Here is a 15,232-nt window from a genome sequence, read left to right as displayed (position 1 = left end):
TATGTGTGACAATGTGTGACTTGTCTCCAGGGGCCGTATGTGTGACCCTGTGTCTTGTTCCAGGGGCCGTATGTGTGACAATGCGTCTTGTTCCAGGGGCCGTATGTGCGACACTGTGTCTTGTTCCAGGGGCCGTATGTGTGACACTGTGTCTTATTCCAGGGGCCGTATGTGTGATACTCTGTCTTGTTCCAGGGGCCGTATGTGTGACAATGCGTCTTGTTCCAGGGGCCGTATGTGTGACACTGTGTCTTGTTCCAGGGGCCGTTGTGACACTGTGTCTTGTTCCAGGGGCCGTATGTGTGACACTGTGTCTTGTTCCAGGGGCCGTATGTGTGACACTGTGTCTTGTTCCAGGGGCCGTATGTGTGATACTGTGTCTTGTTCCAGGGGCCGTATGTGTGACACTGTGTCTTGTTCCAGGGGCCGTATGTGTGACACTGTGTCTTGTTCCAGGGGCCGTATGTGTGACAATGCGTCTTGTTCCAGGGGCCGTATGTGTGACACTGTGTCTTATTCCAGGGGCCGTATGTGTGACAATGCGTCTTGTTCCAGGGGCCGTATGTGTGATACTGTGTCTTATTCCAGGGGCCGTATGTGTGACACTGTGTCTTGTTCCAGGGGCAGCCTTTGCCCAGACACCTGAGGGTCTGGGCAAACACTGGACTCCCCTGTGAATACCGCAACAGCTCTTGTCCTATTGGAGGGACAAAACTGTAGGAATACATGGAACTCCTATGCAAATTCAAAAGTGTACGTTATAGCAGAGAGTCCATAGCAACAAAAAAATACTGCCTGCACCAACATGTGTACATCACCTCTCTGATGCTTTCCATCAAAAGTGTTGCGCTGTCCAGCAGGATCTGACATGTTTGACACCACTTGCATCATAGGAGAGAACATTTACAAAATTGCAAAGGTTACCAGTCACTAGGAGTGAGATGATCTGTGGAACCAGTTACGTGGACAGATGTTTGTTCTTTTCTCCAAGACATCATCCACATCTACCATTGTCTTATGACTGCTGTATTGCTGTGTCTGCCCCCTACAGGAACTGCATGGTAAGGCCAGTCAGGAGGTGTGGGATTCTGTGATTTTGCGATTCTGACCCAGCAGGACCTGTTAACCAGCTCTGGGCCACAGCTTCACCGCAGAAACTATAAGCGGAGGAGATCTCAATTTCAAGGTTAGCAACCCTTCTCCGCTTTTCATTGTACTATATTTAGATCATTGTCATGTAGATAACCCCTCTTCAATGTAATGAATTGTTCTGAAACGGGGGCTTTTTGAGGGTGACCCATTTTGGCAAGGCATTAGAGATACACTGTTTGGAGCTCCCTCCAATGAGACACAGGACTGCCACCCCCCCAAACCTGTTCTCTTCAGCACTGGAGAGGTGTGAGCACGGTTCTTTTTCAGCCTTTTTCCATTGTAGCCCCAGCGCAGCCTAACACTTTCCAATGGCTTAAACTGTGGTGTTACCCTAGGGGAATTGTGTTTCCAAAGCTAGGACTGTGTGTCAGTGTACTTTAACATGATGTCACCATGGAGATGTGGCCGTGCTGTTCTCTCTGGCCTAGCTGACCTGGCCCCTCCCGTGTCACCCAAACATTGTGGGCGTCCAGATGATCACCACAGGACCTGTGGCCATTGTGGCTGTCCCTGGAGAAATGACGTGAGTTTCCACTACAGTGTGAACGTGTGTGAGTGGTTGAACTTAACAAACCCTCGTTTGATTTTCCTTCCAATGCTGTCATGGAAAATGTGATTAGGGAACAGATGTGTTGGACTTGAGATGGAATAGGTTGTGACTCGCAGGTCATGTTGTTTTGAAGGGAACAGACAGGCCGTAGTGTTTGTTTAGCTGACGCGTTGAAGGACATGTTGGTTGAATTCTGTTTACTTTACTCGTGTTTTGCAGCACCATGTCAGGGGAGGCCGTCAAGCACGTGAGAATCAAATATCACACACACACATACATACACACCCACTCATTAAGGCAAATATTCTGTTTGCATTTTTTGGTATTACATTTGAATGTGTTATACAGATGACCTTTGTTTGTTGATAAGGAACTTGGAGGCTCAGCGAACGTTCAGTAATGCAGAGGTGGTCGTCGCTGGCCTGTGTAGCATCTACTCATTTCCTTACCACCAATGAGGAGTACCAGGTGAGAGAGAAGAAGTGAGATTTTGAGTGGTATCAGATCGCTGCTCCAGTTTAGATCGCAAAATAGCTGACAATCACTTATTACAGTTATTTCTCGAAGATCCAACATTGCAAAGGAGCATCCACTATCTCTGCATATATCCAGAAGTGTTGAGGCCATTGCAGAGGTGAGGACCACATACTGCACAGGAAACTGGGACAATGTTTGCACAGATGCATCTTGGGAGACAAGGTAGGGTACTTCCTGTTTATTCAACGTCGTCATTTCATGTGCGCTGTATATCAGACACGATCCATTTTAGAAGGAAGTGATATCCTTTTAATGGCTGCTGTAAATGAATAAATAAATAGCTAGTAGCGCCTGGAACTATCTGCTTGGTTTGATTACTTGGCTTATTTAGCGTCATTCACACCGGGCCTTATTTCTCAAGGACATCTTATTGATAAAATTGTCAGTTTTATAGCTGATTATCACCACACAGCTTAAAGATCCAATGCAGCGGTTTCTATCTCAATATCAAATCATTTCTGGGTAACAATTAATTACAGACTTTACTGTGATTGTTTTCAATTAAAATGGTCAAAAAAGAAACAAAAATAGCTTCTGGGGAGGTCTGAGTGGGGGGGGGGGGTGTCTTAATTAATTGCAAGCATAAGTATTTTTGAGAAAAGCAGAGGCAGGTTGGGCCAGATGTTTGCTAATGGGTGGTCTTTAGAGCTTGTTTTGCCCAATTAGGGTTAGATTTAGCCCTGTCCAATGAGGTCACTTTTGGTCTACTGTTAACCTCCATGGTGTGGTCATGGTGAGTGTGTTCTAAAGATCAGAACTCTCCTGTGCCAACAGCCTGATGTCTCTCTGTGTGACAGTAACGAGGTCACAGACTCTTTGATCAGCTCAGTCAACATCAGCCTGACAACATCAGAGGTAGAGGTGGGGGGTGAATGGAAGGTGACACTGAGCCCTCATGTCTTTAGTGTTCTTGTCTCTATTTCTTGTCTTTTCTTTCCTATTCTCTCTCTTCTCTCGTCTCCTCTCACAATAGGTTTAACTGGGTAAAGAATGGAGCAGAGAGTAATGAGTGATTGAGTGGCACATCCTCCTGTCAGCCCAGACTTTCTCCTACCAGATCAGACACTTTGGACACTACAAACAGAGGAAGGGGATCACAGATCTTGTGATTCCAGTGAATGGGGGTGTGTCAGAGCTCTTCGGAGTCTCCAAAAGAACGTATTACTAATAACCGCTGGTCACTGAGTAAGACCAAATAGGGCACATTGTAGTGTACACTTCTAGTGACCCACATTTGATGATGTATTTATGTTCTCTATTTCAATGCAGTTCAATGTATGTACAGCATTGAAGCACTAAATCTATTTATTTTACCTTTACTTAACTGGGCAAGCCAGTTAAGAACAAATTCTTATTTTCAATGATGGCCTAGGAACAGTGGGTTAAGTGCCTGTTCAGGGGCAGAACGACAGATTTGTACCTTGTCGGCTCGGGGATATGAACTTGCAACCTTTCAGCTACTAGTCCAACGCTCTAACCACTAGGCTACCCTGCCGCCCGGGGCGGACCAGTGCTTCAATACGCAACCGGCCTTTGGATTGACGGGCAACAAGCCATTATGCTGAATGTGCTCAACAGGATGACGGCGGAAATATGTTTTGAATGTAGGGCAGCTTCAGTGCCATTCCATAGCTCATCTCCCATGGAAATGAAAATCATTTGTTTATGATCAGTTGAGTCACGTTTTGTGTGTGTGTGTGTGTAATTATGTACAGTGCTTATTTTGAATAGAATGAAATGATTTAAATATTCTGGCACACTTCTTAGTTTTATGTAGAAGGAATAAAGTGAAGAAAGCTAGTCTCAAAATGCAATTGGTTCATTTATCACAGGCAATTACAGATTATGAAACGTTAGAATTACCAAACTGCACGACACGTTGTTTCACAAAAGGGTTCCCATTTCTCCTTACATTTCAGATGTGTATTTATTTCTCTCCTTTGTGATTTTTCTTAGATCAATTATTGAGGCACAAAGAATTTGAAATATCCAAAAACAATATAACCATACAAATATTGTCGGATTTCTGGTATAAAAAAACAAGTTGGAAGTGCTATACACACTTTAATACTGTCACTGCTTAGGCATTTATGCTTATCAGAGTGTCGTTTTGTACGCTGAGAAGGGTGTTATCACTTCCTATGTCCATGTTCGCAGGCCTAGGTTGGGTGTAAGGCAATAAGGGAAATGAGCTAAATAGAATGAAACAGATCTTTGTCAAGATGATTGTCCTTAGCTAACACTCCAGACATATTACTCCAACGTAAAACAATACATTTTTGAACAATAAATATACCGTGACTCAAACACTTTTCCGTAGACGACAAACGCTTAACATCTTAAAATAGGCATCTAAAAATAGGCAGTTCAGTTTCACAGCAGCTTTGGATGGATTTCCTTTTCGCACACTATAACATCGGAAAAGAGAGGGAAACAAATTCTGTGTTTGCATTTGTAAATACTGAGACACAAATAGCACAAAAGAAACCCCTCACTATCAAAAGTGACTGAACCACGCCAGTGTTTTTAGTCTAACAATGTACAACCGTGCAACAACATCAAAAGGTATTTGCAGCGCATTTAGGTAGAAAGTAAAAGCTTGAAACTAGAAATCCCTGACATTTAAAAACTTTTTTTCTATAGATGATTTATGAAGGAATCTAAATGAGACTTTTAGGGCTAATTTAATAAACTTAAATGGGGAAACTTCAACTTCTACACTATTGGGTCAAAGGAGACCACTAGTCCGTCACTATGAACCAGCAGCTGTGTCATAAAATAGACAAGGAGTATAAAAAAAGTAATGGCTGTCAAAATAATGATAAAGTACATAAGAACCAATCAAAACGATCTCTGACAATTTGCTGACTCTACAACATCCAATTAGGGCCCTCCTCTACAACTAAATAGATCCACACAATCAAATGAAAACACATAATGGATACTACGTACACTGAACAAAAATATAAACGCAACATGCGATCATTTTACTGAGTTACAGTTCAAATAAGGAAATCAGTGGGTTAATTGTGCCATAATCTATGGATTTCACATGACTGGGAATATAGATATGCATCGGTTTGTCACAGATACTTTAAAAAAGTAGGGACGTGGATCAGAAAACCAGTCAGTCTCTGGTGTGACTGCCATTTGCCTCATGCAGTATGACACTTCTCCTTCACATAGAGTTGATCAGGCTGTTGATTGTGGCCGGTGGAATGTTGTCCCACTCCTCTCCAATGGCTGTGCGAAGTTGCTGGATATTGGTGGGAACTCGAACACGTTGTCGTACATCTCGATCCAGAGCATCCCAAACATGCTCGATGGGTGACATGTCAGGTGAGTATGCAAGCTATGGAAGAACTGGGACATTTTCAGCCTCAGGAATTGTGTACAGATCCTTGTGACATGGGGCTGTGCATTATCATGCTGAAACATGAGGCGATGGAGGTGGATGAATGGCACGTCAATGGGTCTCAGGATCTCGTCACGTTATAAAATGCAATTATGTTCATTGTCTGTAGCTTATCCCTGCCCATACCATAACCCCACCTCCACCATGGGGCACTCTGTTCACAACGTTGACATCAGCAAACCGCTCGAACACACCACTCCATACATCTTTGGTTGTGCAAACCCACAGTTTCATTAGCTGTCTGGTTGGCTGGTCTCAGAAGATCCCGTAGGTTAAGAAGCCAGATGTGGAGGTCCTGGGCTGGCGTCATTACACATGGTCTTTGGTTTTGTGGCCGGTCATACTCTAAAATGACGTTGAAGGTGGCTTATAATAGAGAAGTGAACATTCAGTTCTCTGGCAACAGCTTTGGTGGACATTTCTGCGGTCAGCATGCCAATTGCACGCTCCCTCAAAACTTGAGACATCTGTGGCATTGTTTCGCATGACAAAACTGCACATTTTAGAGTGACCTTTTATTGCACCCAGCACAAGATGCATCTGTGTAATGATCATGCTGTTTAATCAGCTTCTTGATATGCCACACCTGTCAGGTGGATGGATTATTTTGGCAAAGGAGAAATGCTCACTAACAGGGATGTGAACACATGTTGTGTGTATGAAACATTTCTGGGATATTTTACATGTTGAATTTATATTTTTGTTCAGTGTAGTTTTATATAGTCTGAACTACGAATGAATGCTGGTAAATGGGATGACGTTCCAGGATGGCCCTAGAACACCCCATAACCGTCTCCACGGGTTGCCACGGTGAAGGCGGGATAGCCTTCGTAGGTAGTGTATGCTGCCATGTCCTGGTGCAGGGAGACGGCCTGTTTGAGCTGGGAGGCAGCTACTGAGGCTGAGGTGTTCGCTATTGTGTAACCTGCAGATCAGGAGACAGGACATGGGTTTGATAGCTATTCAAATTGCATTTCAGTTGTTCAAGCTCATATCTTGTCGTTATTGTGGAGTCTGTATGATGTTCAGTTTGAACACGTTTTTTTATCACAAACTTTCACTTGCCAGCATATGTAATTCATGAATGGCCTTTGGTTTGGTTTGTATTTGTAGTGTATACCGTCATGTGGTTCTAACCAATCTACTCTAGAGAGAGGGTGGTATGATGGTTAGTCTTACGGACATTCACAACATACCTGGGAATGCAGCAACGGCTGCAGAGGAGGCGTCAGCTCCTTCTGTCTGCAGACCCAGGGTATGCAGGGCGTGCTCCGCAGCATGAACCTTGGCCTCATCCACAGATGTACACAGCTTGGCTGGGGTGAACGGATGCCTGGAGGGAGGGAGGGACGAAGGAAGGAAGGAAGGGAGAGAGAGAGAGACAGAGAGAGAGAAGGTTAAAGGGTTATATTATCCAAGGGATCCTTGGATAGAGGAAGCCGGCAGGTTGACTAGTGGTTAAGAGCGTTGGGCCAGTAACCGAAAGTTGCTGGTTTGAATCCCCAAGCCAAGCAGGTGAAAATTTGCCAGGGTGCCCTAGAGCAAGGCACTTCAACCTAATTGCTTCTGTAAATCACTGTGGATTAAAGTGTCTGCTAAATGATTGCAATGCTAGAGGAGAAGGTTACTGTAACGATCGTTGTTGGAGGTATGGTCGGACCAAGTAGGTTCATCATTTTTTATTTACGATAACCGGCAAAAAAACCAAGAAAGAGTAACAACCGAACGTGCAGCTTTGTAGGGCTGAAAAGCAACAATACAAACTCAAGATCCCACAAACAACAGGTGGGAAAAGGCTGCCTAAATATGATCCCAAATCAGAGACAACAATAGACAGCTGCCTCTGATTGGGAACCATACAAGACCAACATAGAAAAGGAAAAACTAGACTACTCACCCTAGTCACACCCTGACCTAACCAAAATAGAGAAATAAAAGTTTCTCTATGGTCAGGGCGTGACAGTTACAGGGTTATATTATCCTTTGATATAGGAAGCCACTACTGAAACACATTAGATGTGGCTATTAGGTGGCTGTGTTTCTTACACATTAGGGTATTGGGTGGACAGAGCCGGAATGGTGACTTTGTAGAGGAACAGTTGGCTTTGATCAGGTCCGATGGCAGAGTGAAGCTGATAAACTGGCTGCCCCCAGTTGTTCTTCTGACACACATCCTCCAAGATCTGGAAGAAGACATGAAACATCAATAGATGTGTTTTTCTGAAACATTTCAATTATTGTGTCAGCAGAATGCTGAATACCTTATTTATGGCTTATAAGTAATTAATTGCGTGTGAGCAGAATGCTGAATACCTTATTTACGGCTAATAAGTATTCAAGTGCGTATGTGTTTGTTGTCCCGTCAGTTCTCATCAGGTCTGGACGTGTGTGTGTGTGTGTGTGTGTGTGTGTGCCTGTGGTGTGTGTGTACCTGTGGTGTGTGTGTGTACCTGTGGTGTGTGTTTGATACCGGGAGGCTTCACAGGGTTCATGGGCGTGAGTTCCATGCCTGGCAGCAGGTCAAAGAGCTTGTCCTCGGGGTGCTTGTCTGTCTTTAGCTGGTAGGTGGCACAGCCTCGGCCTAAACCTGCGTAGGCGAGGTATCCGCGACCACCCATCCCGCGTATGCCCGCTGCCCCTACAGGTACATTCATGTAAATTTCTAGGAATGCAAGAAGGCATTATATCGAATCAAATCACCAGAAATCACCTGGGAGGCAATCAATACCTTGTAAAGACTGATCATAGGTCATCCAGGCCAGCACAGTACAGCGATTCCATTTTTGACATGTTAAATTTCCCCCCAAATCCAACTTGATTGAATGATCGTACTTGTCATACTAGATTGTAATATGCAGCCATGGAGAGCAAATTTTGAATGACAGTCAGGCATCCTAAATCTCTTACTGCTAAAAATAAAGCAGTACAGCATTATTCATAGTGCTCAATGTATGAATGTACGTTATCTCTATTAGGAGATCAAACTTTTTTATTTTTAAAATTTAAAATTTTACCCCTTTTTTTCTCCCCAATTTTCGTGGTATCCAATTGTTGTAGTAGCTACTATCTTGTCTCATCGCTACAACTCCCGTACGGGCTCGGGAGAGACGAAGGTTGAAAGTCATGCGTCCTCCGATACACAACCCAACCAGCCATACTGCTTCTTAACACAGCGCGCATCCAACCCGGAAGCCAGCCGCACCAATGTGTCGGAGTGTACACCGTGCACCTGGCAACCTTGGTTAGTGCTCACTGCGCCCGGCCCGCCACAGGAGTCGCTGGTGCGCGATGAGACAAGGACATCCCTACCGACCAAGCCCTCCCTAACCCGGACGACGCTAGGCCAATTGTGCGTCGCCCCACGGACCTCCCGGTCGCGGCCGGTTACGACAGAGCCCAGGGACTCTGATGGCACAGCTGGCGCTGCAGTACAGCGCCCTTAACCACTGCGCCACCCGGGAGGCCCAGGAGATCAAACATTAATGAAAGAACATACAGTATATCATTGCAAAATGTTGATTTGATTTCCAGACTGAATTAAGTACTTTATGGCTTTCTCTGATTCAAACAAAAAAAACAATTTCAGTTGAATCCTGAAACTACTCTTTGAGGCTGGTTTGCATTGGATTTGGATATCTCAAGTGATTATAGCAGATTCAATTGGCCTTATCAGCTACTCAAAGACACAGATTGGTAGATAAATGCCATATATATCTATATATATATATATATATATATGTGTGTCTGTCTCACTGATTAGCTGTGGAGAGGAATCAGAGAGAGGGTACCCACCTCTGACTGAGGGCGTGCGCACCAGGCCACGGCCCCCCACAAGCCCCTTGGCAATGGGGAAGCGGAACTGATCAGGAATAGCAGCATATATCTGGGGGGTGTAGAACACGGGGGCACCCAGGTAGGCTGCTGAGGGGTCATACACCTGGCCCAGTGTGTAGGTGTACTCCCCCTGGAGCACGGCCCCACCGCGACCACCTGTACCCCGGGTGTAGCGCACGTAGTTGTCCTTATCCACCGGCTTAGCCAGGGTCACCTCCACGGGAGAGCCATCCACCAGCTAGGGGAGAAGTTGACATTTGGATCTATTCCGTGTAGAGGCAGGTTGTGGCTGGATAATGCATTGTTGTATGACATTGCTTGGTTCTGATGGCTTATTGTTCAGCTGGAGCCTGGTAGGGATGAGACTTTGATTCCCACATGAACTGAATATGTTGAATATGTGCTAACTGTGAGTCACTTAGATAAAAGCATGTGTCACCATGACATTACATGTCCTGGGATAGGCCGGTGAGAGAGAGACCAGTGAGGGAGAGAGGCCAGTGAGAGAGAGAGAGAGAGAGACCAGTGAGAGAGAGAGACCAGTGAGAGAGAGAGACCAGTGAGAGAAAGAGGCCGGTGAGAGAGATTATACCTTTCCATTCAGTGCGTCCATGGCGCTTATCGCGTCTTCTCTCTGGGTGAAATGGACAAAGGCATAGTCTCTGATCTTCTTCACTCTCTCTACAGCACCTGTAGATCATCAGCATACATCTGCTTACTAACCCCATCATAACACAGTCACATACGGAAATTCGTTGTTGACCCCAAACGGGACCCACTATGCGACTGAGCTGTAATTGAACCTGCCTGGTTTGATACTGTTGAACTCCTTCTCGATGGTCTCTTCTGTAGTGGCCAGCATTAAGTTCCTCACGTAGAGAATCTTCACCGTTGCCATGGTGTCCTCGTCCACTTCCACTTCAGGCTCCGCCCAGTCCACGGCGATGGCGTGCCCCCACAGCAGGATCCTCCCTGGGGAAGGAGATCAGGAAGTTCAACACTTCAGCCAATTAGCCCACCCAAAGTAATAAGGTACACGCTTCTTTTCAAAGCCTCAAAGTTACCATGGTTCAGTATGATTTACTGTGTCCTTCCATAGGGTTATGCTACAACGGTGTTGTTTCTTGACTGACTGGGATTCTCAGTACTATGACTGTTAATAGTATATAATATGGGTTTAGCACCTGGCAGTAGTTTCCTCCTGGCCATGGCTGCAGCGCGGTGACTGTTGTACTCCACAAAGGCGAAGCCCCTGTTCTTGGTCTTGTCCGCAGCACTGGGGTAAACAATCACCTCCAACACCCCATCTGTTACTTTCTTCATCTCCATCAGGATCTCCTCTCTCTTCTTGGATTTGGGGATGCCCCCCACAAACAGACGACAGTTGTCCACACTGGCACACACTCCCAGGAGCCTTCCGTTCCTGGAGAATAAACAGATTGGATTGAATGGAAAGATTGATTGATTTTTTGTCAACAATGCACACAATGAAACCCAATATTGTTACTGTCGGGTGAGTGTTGGTAGTCCTGCATTCAGTTTTCCATGACTCGTGCGTATGTTTGTGCTGGCTAACCATTAGGCTACACAGGGCTTTTCCCCCATTTCATTCCATTGTGTCATGTGATTGCTTACCTGATTTCATAGTTATTGAGCTGTTTCATGGCGGTCTTGGCTTCATTTTTGTTGTAAAAGGTAACGAAGGAATATCCTCTATTATTGCCGTTGAAGTCCATCATCATCCGAACCTCAAAGATTTTCCCAAACTGTGAATTGAAAGGGGATGCGTTTGAAAACCAAGGACACACAATAGGTTAGACTTTGGGAACTGATTTAACTGGCAAACCTATCTTACTTTCTCACAGTGGGGGACCAGCTCATCCTCAAAGAGGTCTCTTGGCAGCTTCCCCACAAAGATCTCACTGCCCCTCTCTGGGGGAGGGCCTTTCCAGCCTGGAGGGGGCCCGCCGTACCTCCTCTGACCATTCTCCTGTAGACACAACGGACTGATGGTGAGTAACCAGGGGTTTGAAAGGAGTACAGGGTTTGAAAGGAGTACAGGGTTTGTAAGGAGATCCACCTGAAATGTCCTTTGTAACGCAGGGTTCATTCCGAATGAGAGATTTGAGCATTCATATAGAAATCTCCCAGAAATCCTTGTTATCTTTGATGACCTTTGATGACAAATTGCCCAGACAATCCTCATAACAATGCAATACGAGCTGTAGAATCTCCAACCAAATGAATTTGACGTGGACTAGACTTCAGCAGTAAGACAGAGGGATCCAGTCATTTGTGTCTTTCACCAGAGGGTGGCGCCCCATTATCAATAATTGTAATGAAGGCCAAGGGAAAGAGCTCACTGGCACGTGAATAGCTTTGAAACTGATGGAGAGACCTCTGATTTTATCAGAGCTCCACTTCTCCACAGTACACATAAACTCCATTAGGAAGGATAACTTGTGTGGAGGCCTTATGATAACACTCATAGATTTGGTCATAGATTAGGTGAAAGCCCTACATGCTTTGGATATGGCTCCTACCTGCAGTAATTGGTATCCTGTGCGCTGAATGAGCGCACGCAGCGCGGCCTCTTTCTGCATGCCCGTCAGTCCATCCCCAGATTTTTGATTAGATTCCATTGTGAGCGATTGTCAGCAGTAAATCAGAGAAATTAGGGGTGCTCACTGAAATCAAATCACAGTTCAGAACACATCAGAGAGAACATCCTAAACAACCCATAACTAGAGCCCAATGTGTCATCAAATCACACTGTAGCCTTCTTTTGCTACTATTTGAACTTTTTAGGCATAAACTCTTAAACTGTTTCAGAACTTCAGTACTCTATCACGCATTAATCTACATATAGTAAATCAAATGCGCTATGTATTGTAAGTTCCTTTAGAGACTCATTTGGTCTCAAAAACCTTTACAGAATGATCAGGTATGATTTTGGCTAAATGGCGCCCCCAGCAGGTACTCAGCTGTTATGCACCATCTTATGATGACGTAGAGAGAAGCGTATTTCATTCAGTTCCAGGTCAAAGACAGCTCTGTAATTATTAACGCAACTCAACCCAAACAGCAGACAACCACTGAGGCCCCTTTCTCTCAATCTATTCCACCCACCACCACCATACACATCTTCCCCACACTCTCCCACTCATGTACTGTGACATACAGGAAGTCCTTAAGCAACAGCTTTGAATAAGGGCCCCTTAATCAATCCTTTGATTCTCAATGGCCAATCACAAGACACAGCAAGATGCCCAACGCTCGCGAACTATAGTCCACTTCAAGATAATCTCTTTAGTTGGTGAGAGGTTGATTAAATCAGTAGGGAAGATACAGTAAACAGGTCACTCTGAGTGTTGCAAGAATTTCCATCCTGATTGAGAGGCCTCTCTTTGTTTCTTCCCCCACATATGGATCAAAGAGAAAGAGAGAGGTCCTGCTGGTGATGACAAGTCTCCACTCCTCCAGATCAGAGGGATGGGGAACGAGGGAGAGAGAGGGGGTCACAGGGTACGTGACGGCCACACAAACCATCTTCAAATGGTCTCAAGTGCCAATCATGACAGAAATGATGTCATACACACACCTTCTTCCCCCAAATATAGTCAAACCAATTTCTCCTTCAAGACAATGAATTCTCCCAACACACACAAGATGGCTTTGTTTTCACTGTTCACTCCTCACCACTCTCTTCGACGGCTCCCCGGAAGACTTTGTTGAAAATGTCAAGACGCCAGGCAATATAAATAAATACTGGAGTTGACCTGCTCTCAGGTCGAGCCCCATCATTTACCACAGTCAAGCCAGAGGGGGCATGGTTTCTCACTCTCATTTAAGATTTCAGATTGATTTCACAATATCATCAGTAACAATACTGGGACCCAGGTCGCATATTTTAATCTGTGAATTCAATATTAGCTGCCATTACGATACTCTCCAGGCCTGTGTCTAGAGAGATGAGTTATTTCGGCATCATTCACTTGCAGAACATTGGCGTGGGCAGCCAACCATGGCAACGGCACTATTCCCTGACCAAGAAAAACACGAAATTAATCTCTACAGTCAAAGACGAGGTATTCGAGGTTCCGTTGCCACTTTGAGCCTAGGCTAACACCTGGGGAGGGAAACGGTCTTTAGGTTCTATTTCTGTTCTGGGTGGCTTGGAGAGAAGATGTCATTATGAGGCTCTAGGCCTTGAGTGGATGTACTACTACTACAGGACTCCATTACTGAATTCAATTCAACTCAACTCAATTCATTTCAATTCAAGGGGCTTTATTGGCATGGGTAACATATATTACATTGCCAAGCAAGTGAAGTAGATAACATACAAAAGTGAAATAAATAATACCCTCTCAATTCAATTTAATGTCTTTATTGGCTTTGGAAACATGTTTACATTGTCAAAGCAATGTTCGCTCTCTCTCTCGTCTCTCTCTCGTCTCTCTCTCTCTCTCTCTCTCGTCTCTCTCTCTCTCTCTCTCTCTCTCTCTCTCTCTCTCGTCTCTCTCTCTCTCTCTGTCTCTGTCTCTGTCTCTCTCTCTCTCTCTCTCTCTCTCGTCTCTCTCTCTCGTCTCTCTCTGTGTGTGTGTGTGTGTGTGTGTGTGTCTGGGGCTTTCTTCACGATAGCCTGGTTACCGTTTGCGTAAACAAGATAACTAGATGGAGCCTTGTCTGGCAGTGATCAGTAGCTGCTTTTTGGAGTTTTGTTGACTGAAGCTAAATACACACATGGCTGAAATGCCACTGTGTTGGCCGTGTTTGCTGCTGGAAAAACAGGTCCAAAAAGATTTAGAATGGAAATCATATCAAATACATATTTTGAGTAGTCTCTTCAGTTTACTTGCTTTTATTAATACACTCTTCGAAAAAGGGTTCCGGAAGGGTTCTTTGGCCATCCCCATAGGAGAACCCTATTTGGTTCCAAGTAGAACCCTTTTGGGTTCCATGTAGAACCCTCTACATGGAACCCAAAAGGTTTCCACCTAAAACCAAAAAGGGTTCTTCAAAAGATTGTCCTATGGGGACGGCCAAAGATCCCTTTTAGGTTCTAGATACCACCTTTTCCCCCGTAAGAGTGTACTTTTACCACAGGACTTCAAAGTTCAAAAGGAGCTATGTTTATTGGCATCTGACATACATACCAAAAATAACTACTGTTAATCAGTTCGACTTATATGAAACTGTAAGCACACTATTGTGAATACTACATGCTGACTATAATGGAATCGACAATTGGCACATACAAATGCTACAAAATGATAAACTAGTGAACAATATGACTATGTCAAACAAGGCTCTTCCCCATCAGACATGTCACACATGTGACGCCTGCAACATCAACACAATTAACAGAAAATGACAACCAACCATCTATATGAAACCTTCTAATCATGTCCCCCTCCCTCTAGGTTCTTACCTTGACTGTGTCCTCAGTACCTTACAAGTCACCCAACACAACACTTGACCACAGTTGATCAGTTAGATCAGTCACACGAAAAACATCCCCAGTGAGTTCAATGAGACTCAGCATGCTGGAAGAGAGCAGATCTCCAAAGGGGAGATTTCTTACAAGCCTCTAAAGCAGCAGAGAGATAACAAGGAAGAGTTAGTGAGCTAAGCTTACCTGAGCAATTTCAGAGATCACCACCCGGAAGACTCAGTCCTTCATTCTAGTGATTTTGAAACGTGTCACTGGGGTGATTCGGTAATTACATCATATCAAACTC

The 15,232-nt window shown here is 44.7% G+C and overlaps 1 protein-coding gene and 2 long non-coding RNA genes across 7 annotated transcripts; 2 read left to right on the top strand and 1 right to left on the bottom strand.

Moving 5' to 3' along the window:
• The first annotated feature begins 1,056 nt into the window (after window positions 1-1,056).
• Window positions 1,057-4,584, top strand: LOC135563940 (uncharacterized). Of its 2 annotated transcripts, XR_010460660.1 has the most exons (5): window positions 1,057-1,675; window positions 1,922-1,949; window positions 2,073-2,170; window positions 2,257-2,401; window positions 3,213-4,584. It is a non-coding gene; the product is annotated as an uncharacterized LOC135563940 (long non-coding RNA). The 2 variants fall into 2 exon arrangements; XR_010460659.1 differs by having other exon boundaries at window positions 1,922-2,170.
• LOC115106351 (APOBEC1 complementation factor-like) lies at window positions 4,043-15,218 on the bottom strand. Of its 4 annotated transcripts, none has more exons than XM_029628988.2 (12): window positions 15,130-15,218; window positions 12,032-12,175; window positions 11,344-11,478; window positions 11,124-11,254; window positions 10,673-10,911; window positions 10,296-10,460; window positions 10,081-10,178; window positions 9,447-9,726; window positions 8,105-8,316; window positions 7,701-7,837; window positions 6,851-6,987; window positions 4,043-6,579 (listed from the first exon to the last, which is right to left on the bottom strand). In XM_029628988.2, the coding sequence occupies exons 2-12, from the start codon at window positions 12,128-12,130 to the stop codon at window positions 6,428-6,430; spliced, it is 1,785 nt and encodes a 594-aa protein (XP_029484848.1). In that variant the 5' UTR covers window positions 12,131-12,175; window positions 15,130-15,218; the 3' UTR covers window positions 4,043-6,427. The 4 variants fall into 4 exon arrangements, with proteins under 4 accessions (XP_029484848.1, XP_029484850.1, XP_029484849.1 ...); XM_029628990.2 differs by having other exon boundaries at window positions 8,105-8,292; XM_029628989.2 differs by lacking the exon at window positions 15,130-15,218 and adding an exon at window positions 14,923-15,106.
• On the top strand, window positions 10,774-13,862 carry LOC135563941 (uncharacterized). The gene is made up of 2 exons (XR_010460661.1): window positions 10,774-11,500; window positions 12,925-13,862. It is a non-coding gene; the product is annotated as an uncharacterized LOC135563941 (long non-coding RNA).
• Window positions 15,219-15,232: the final 14 nt, after the last annotated feature.

Source organism: Oncorhynchus nerka, linkage group LG23 (assembly GCF_034236695.1).
Source record: "Oncorhynchus nerka isolate Pitt River linkage group LG23, Oner_Uvic_2.0, whole genome shotgun sequence".
NCBI classification, from domain to species: Eukaryota; Metazoa; Chordata; class Actinopteri; order Salmoniformes; family Salmonidae; genus Oncorhynchus; species Oncorhynchus nerka.
The sequence above is the reverse complement of the archived record's forward strand: the minus strand, read 5'-3'. Positions and strand labels throughout refer to the sequence as shown.

Coding starts and splice junctions, on each gene's coding strand:
- LOC115106351 (XM_029628988.2), bottom strand. CDS start 12,130: ATGGAATCTAATCAAAAATCTGGGGATGGACTGACGGGCATGCAGAAA. Junction 9,727..10,080: donor TGGACGCACTGAATGGAAAG/GTATAATCTCTC, acceptor CTTCTCCCCTAG/CTGGTGGATGGCTCTCCCGT. Junction 6,580..6,850: donor AGCCGTTGCTGCATTCCCAG/GTATGTTGTGAA, acceptor CCTGATCTGCAG/GTTACACAATAGCGAACACC.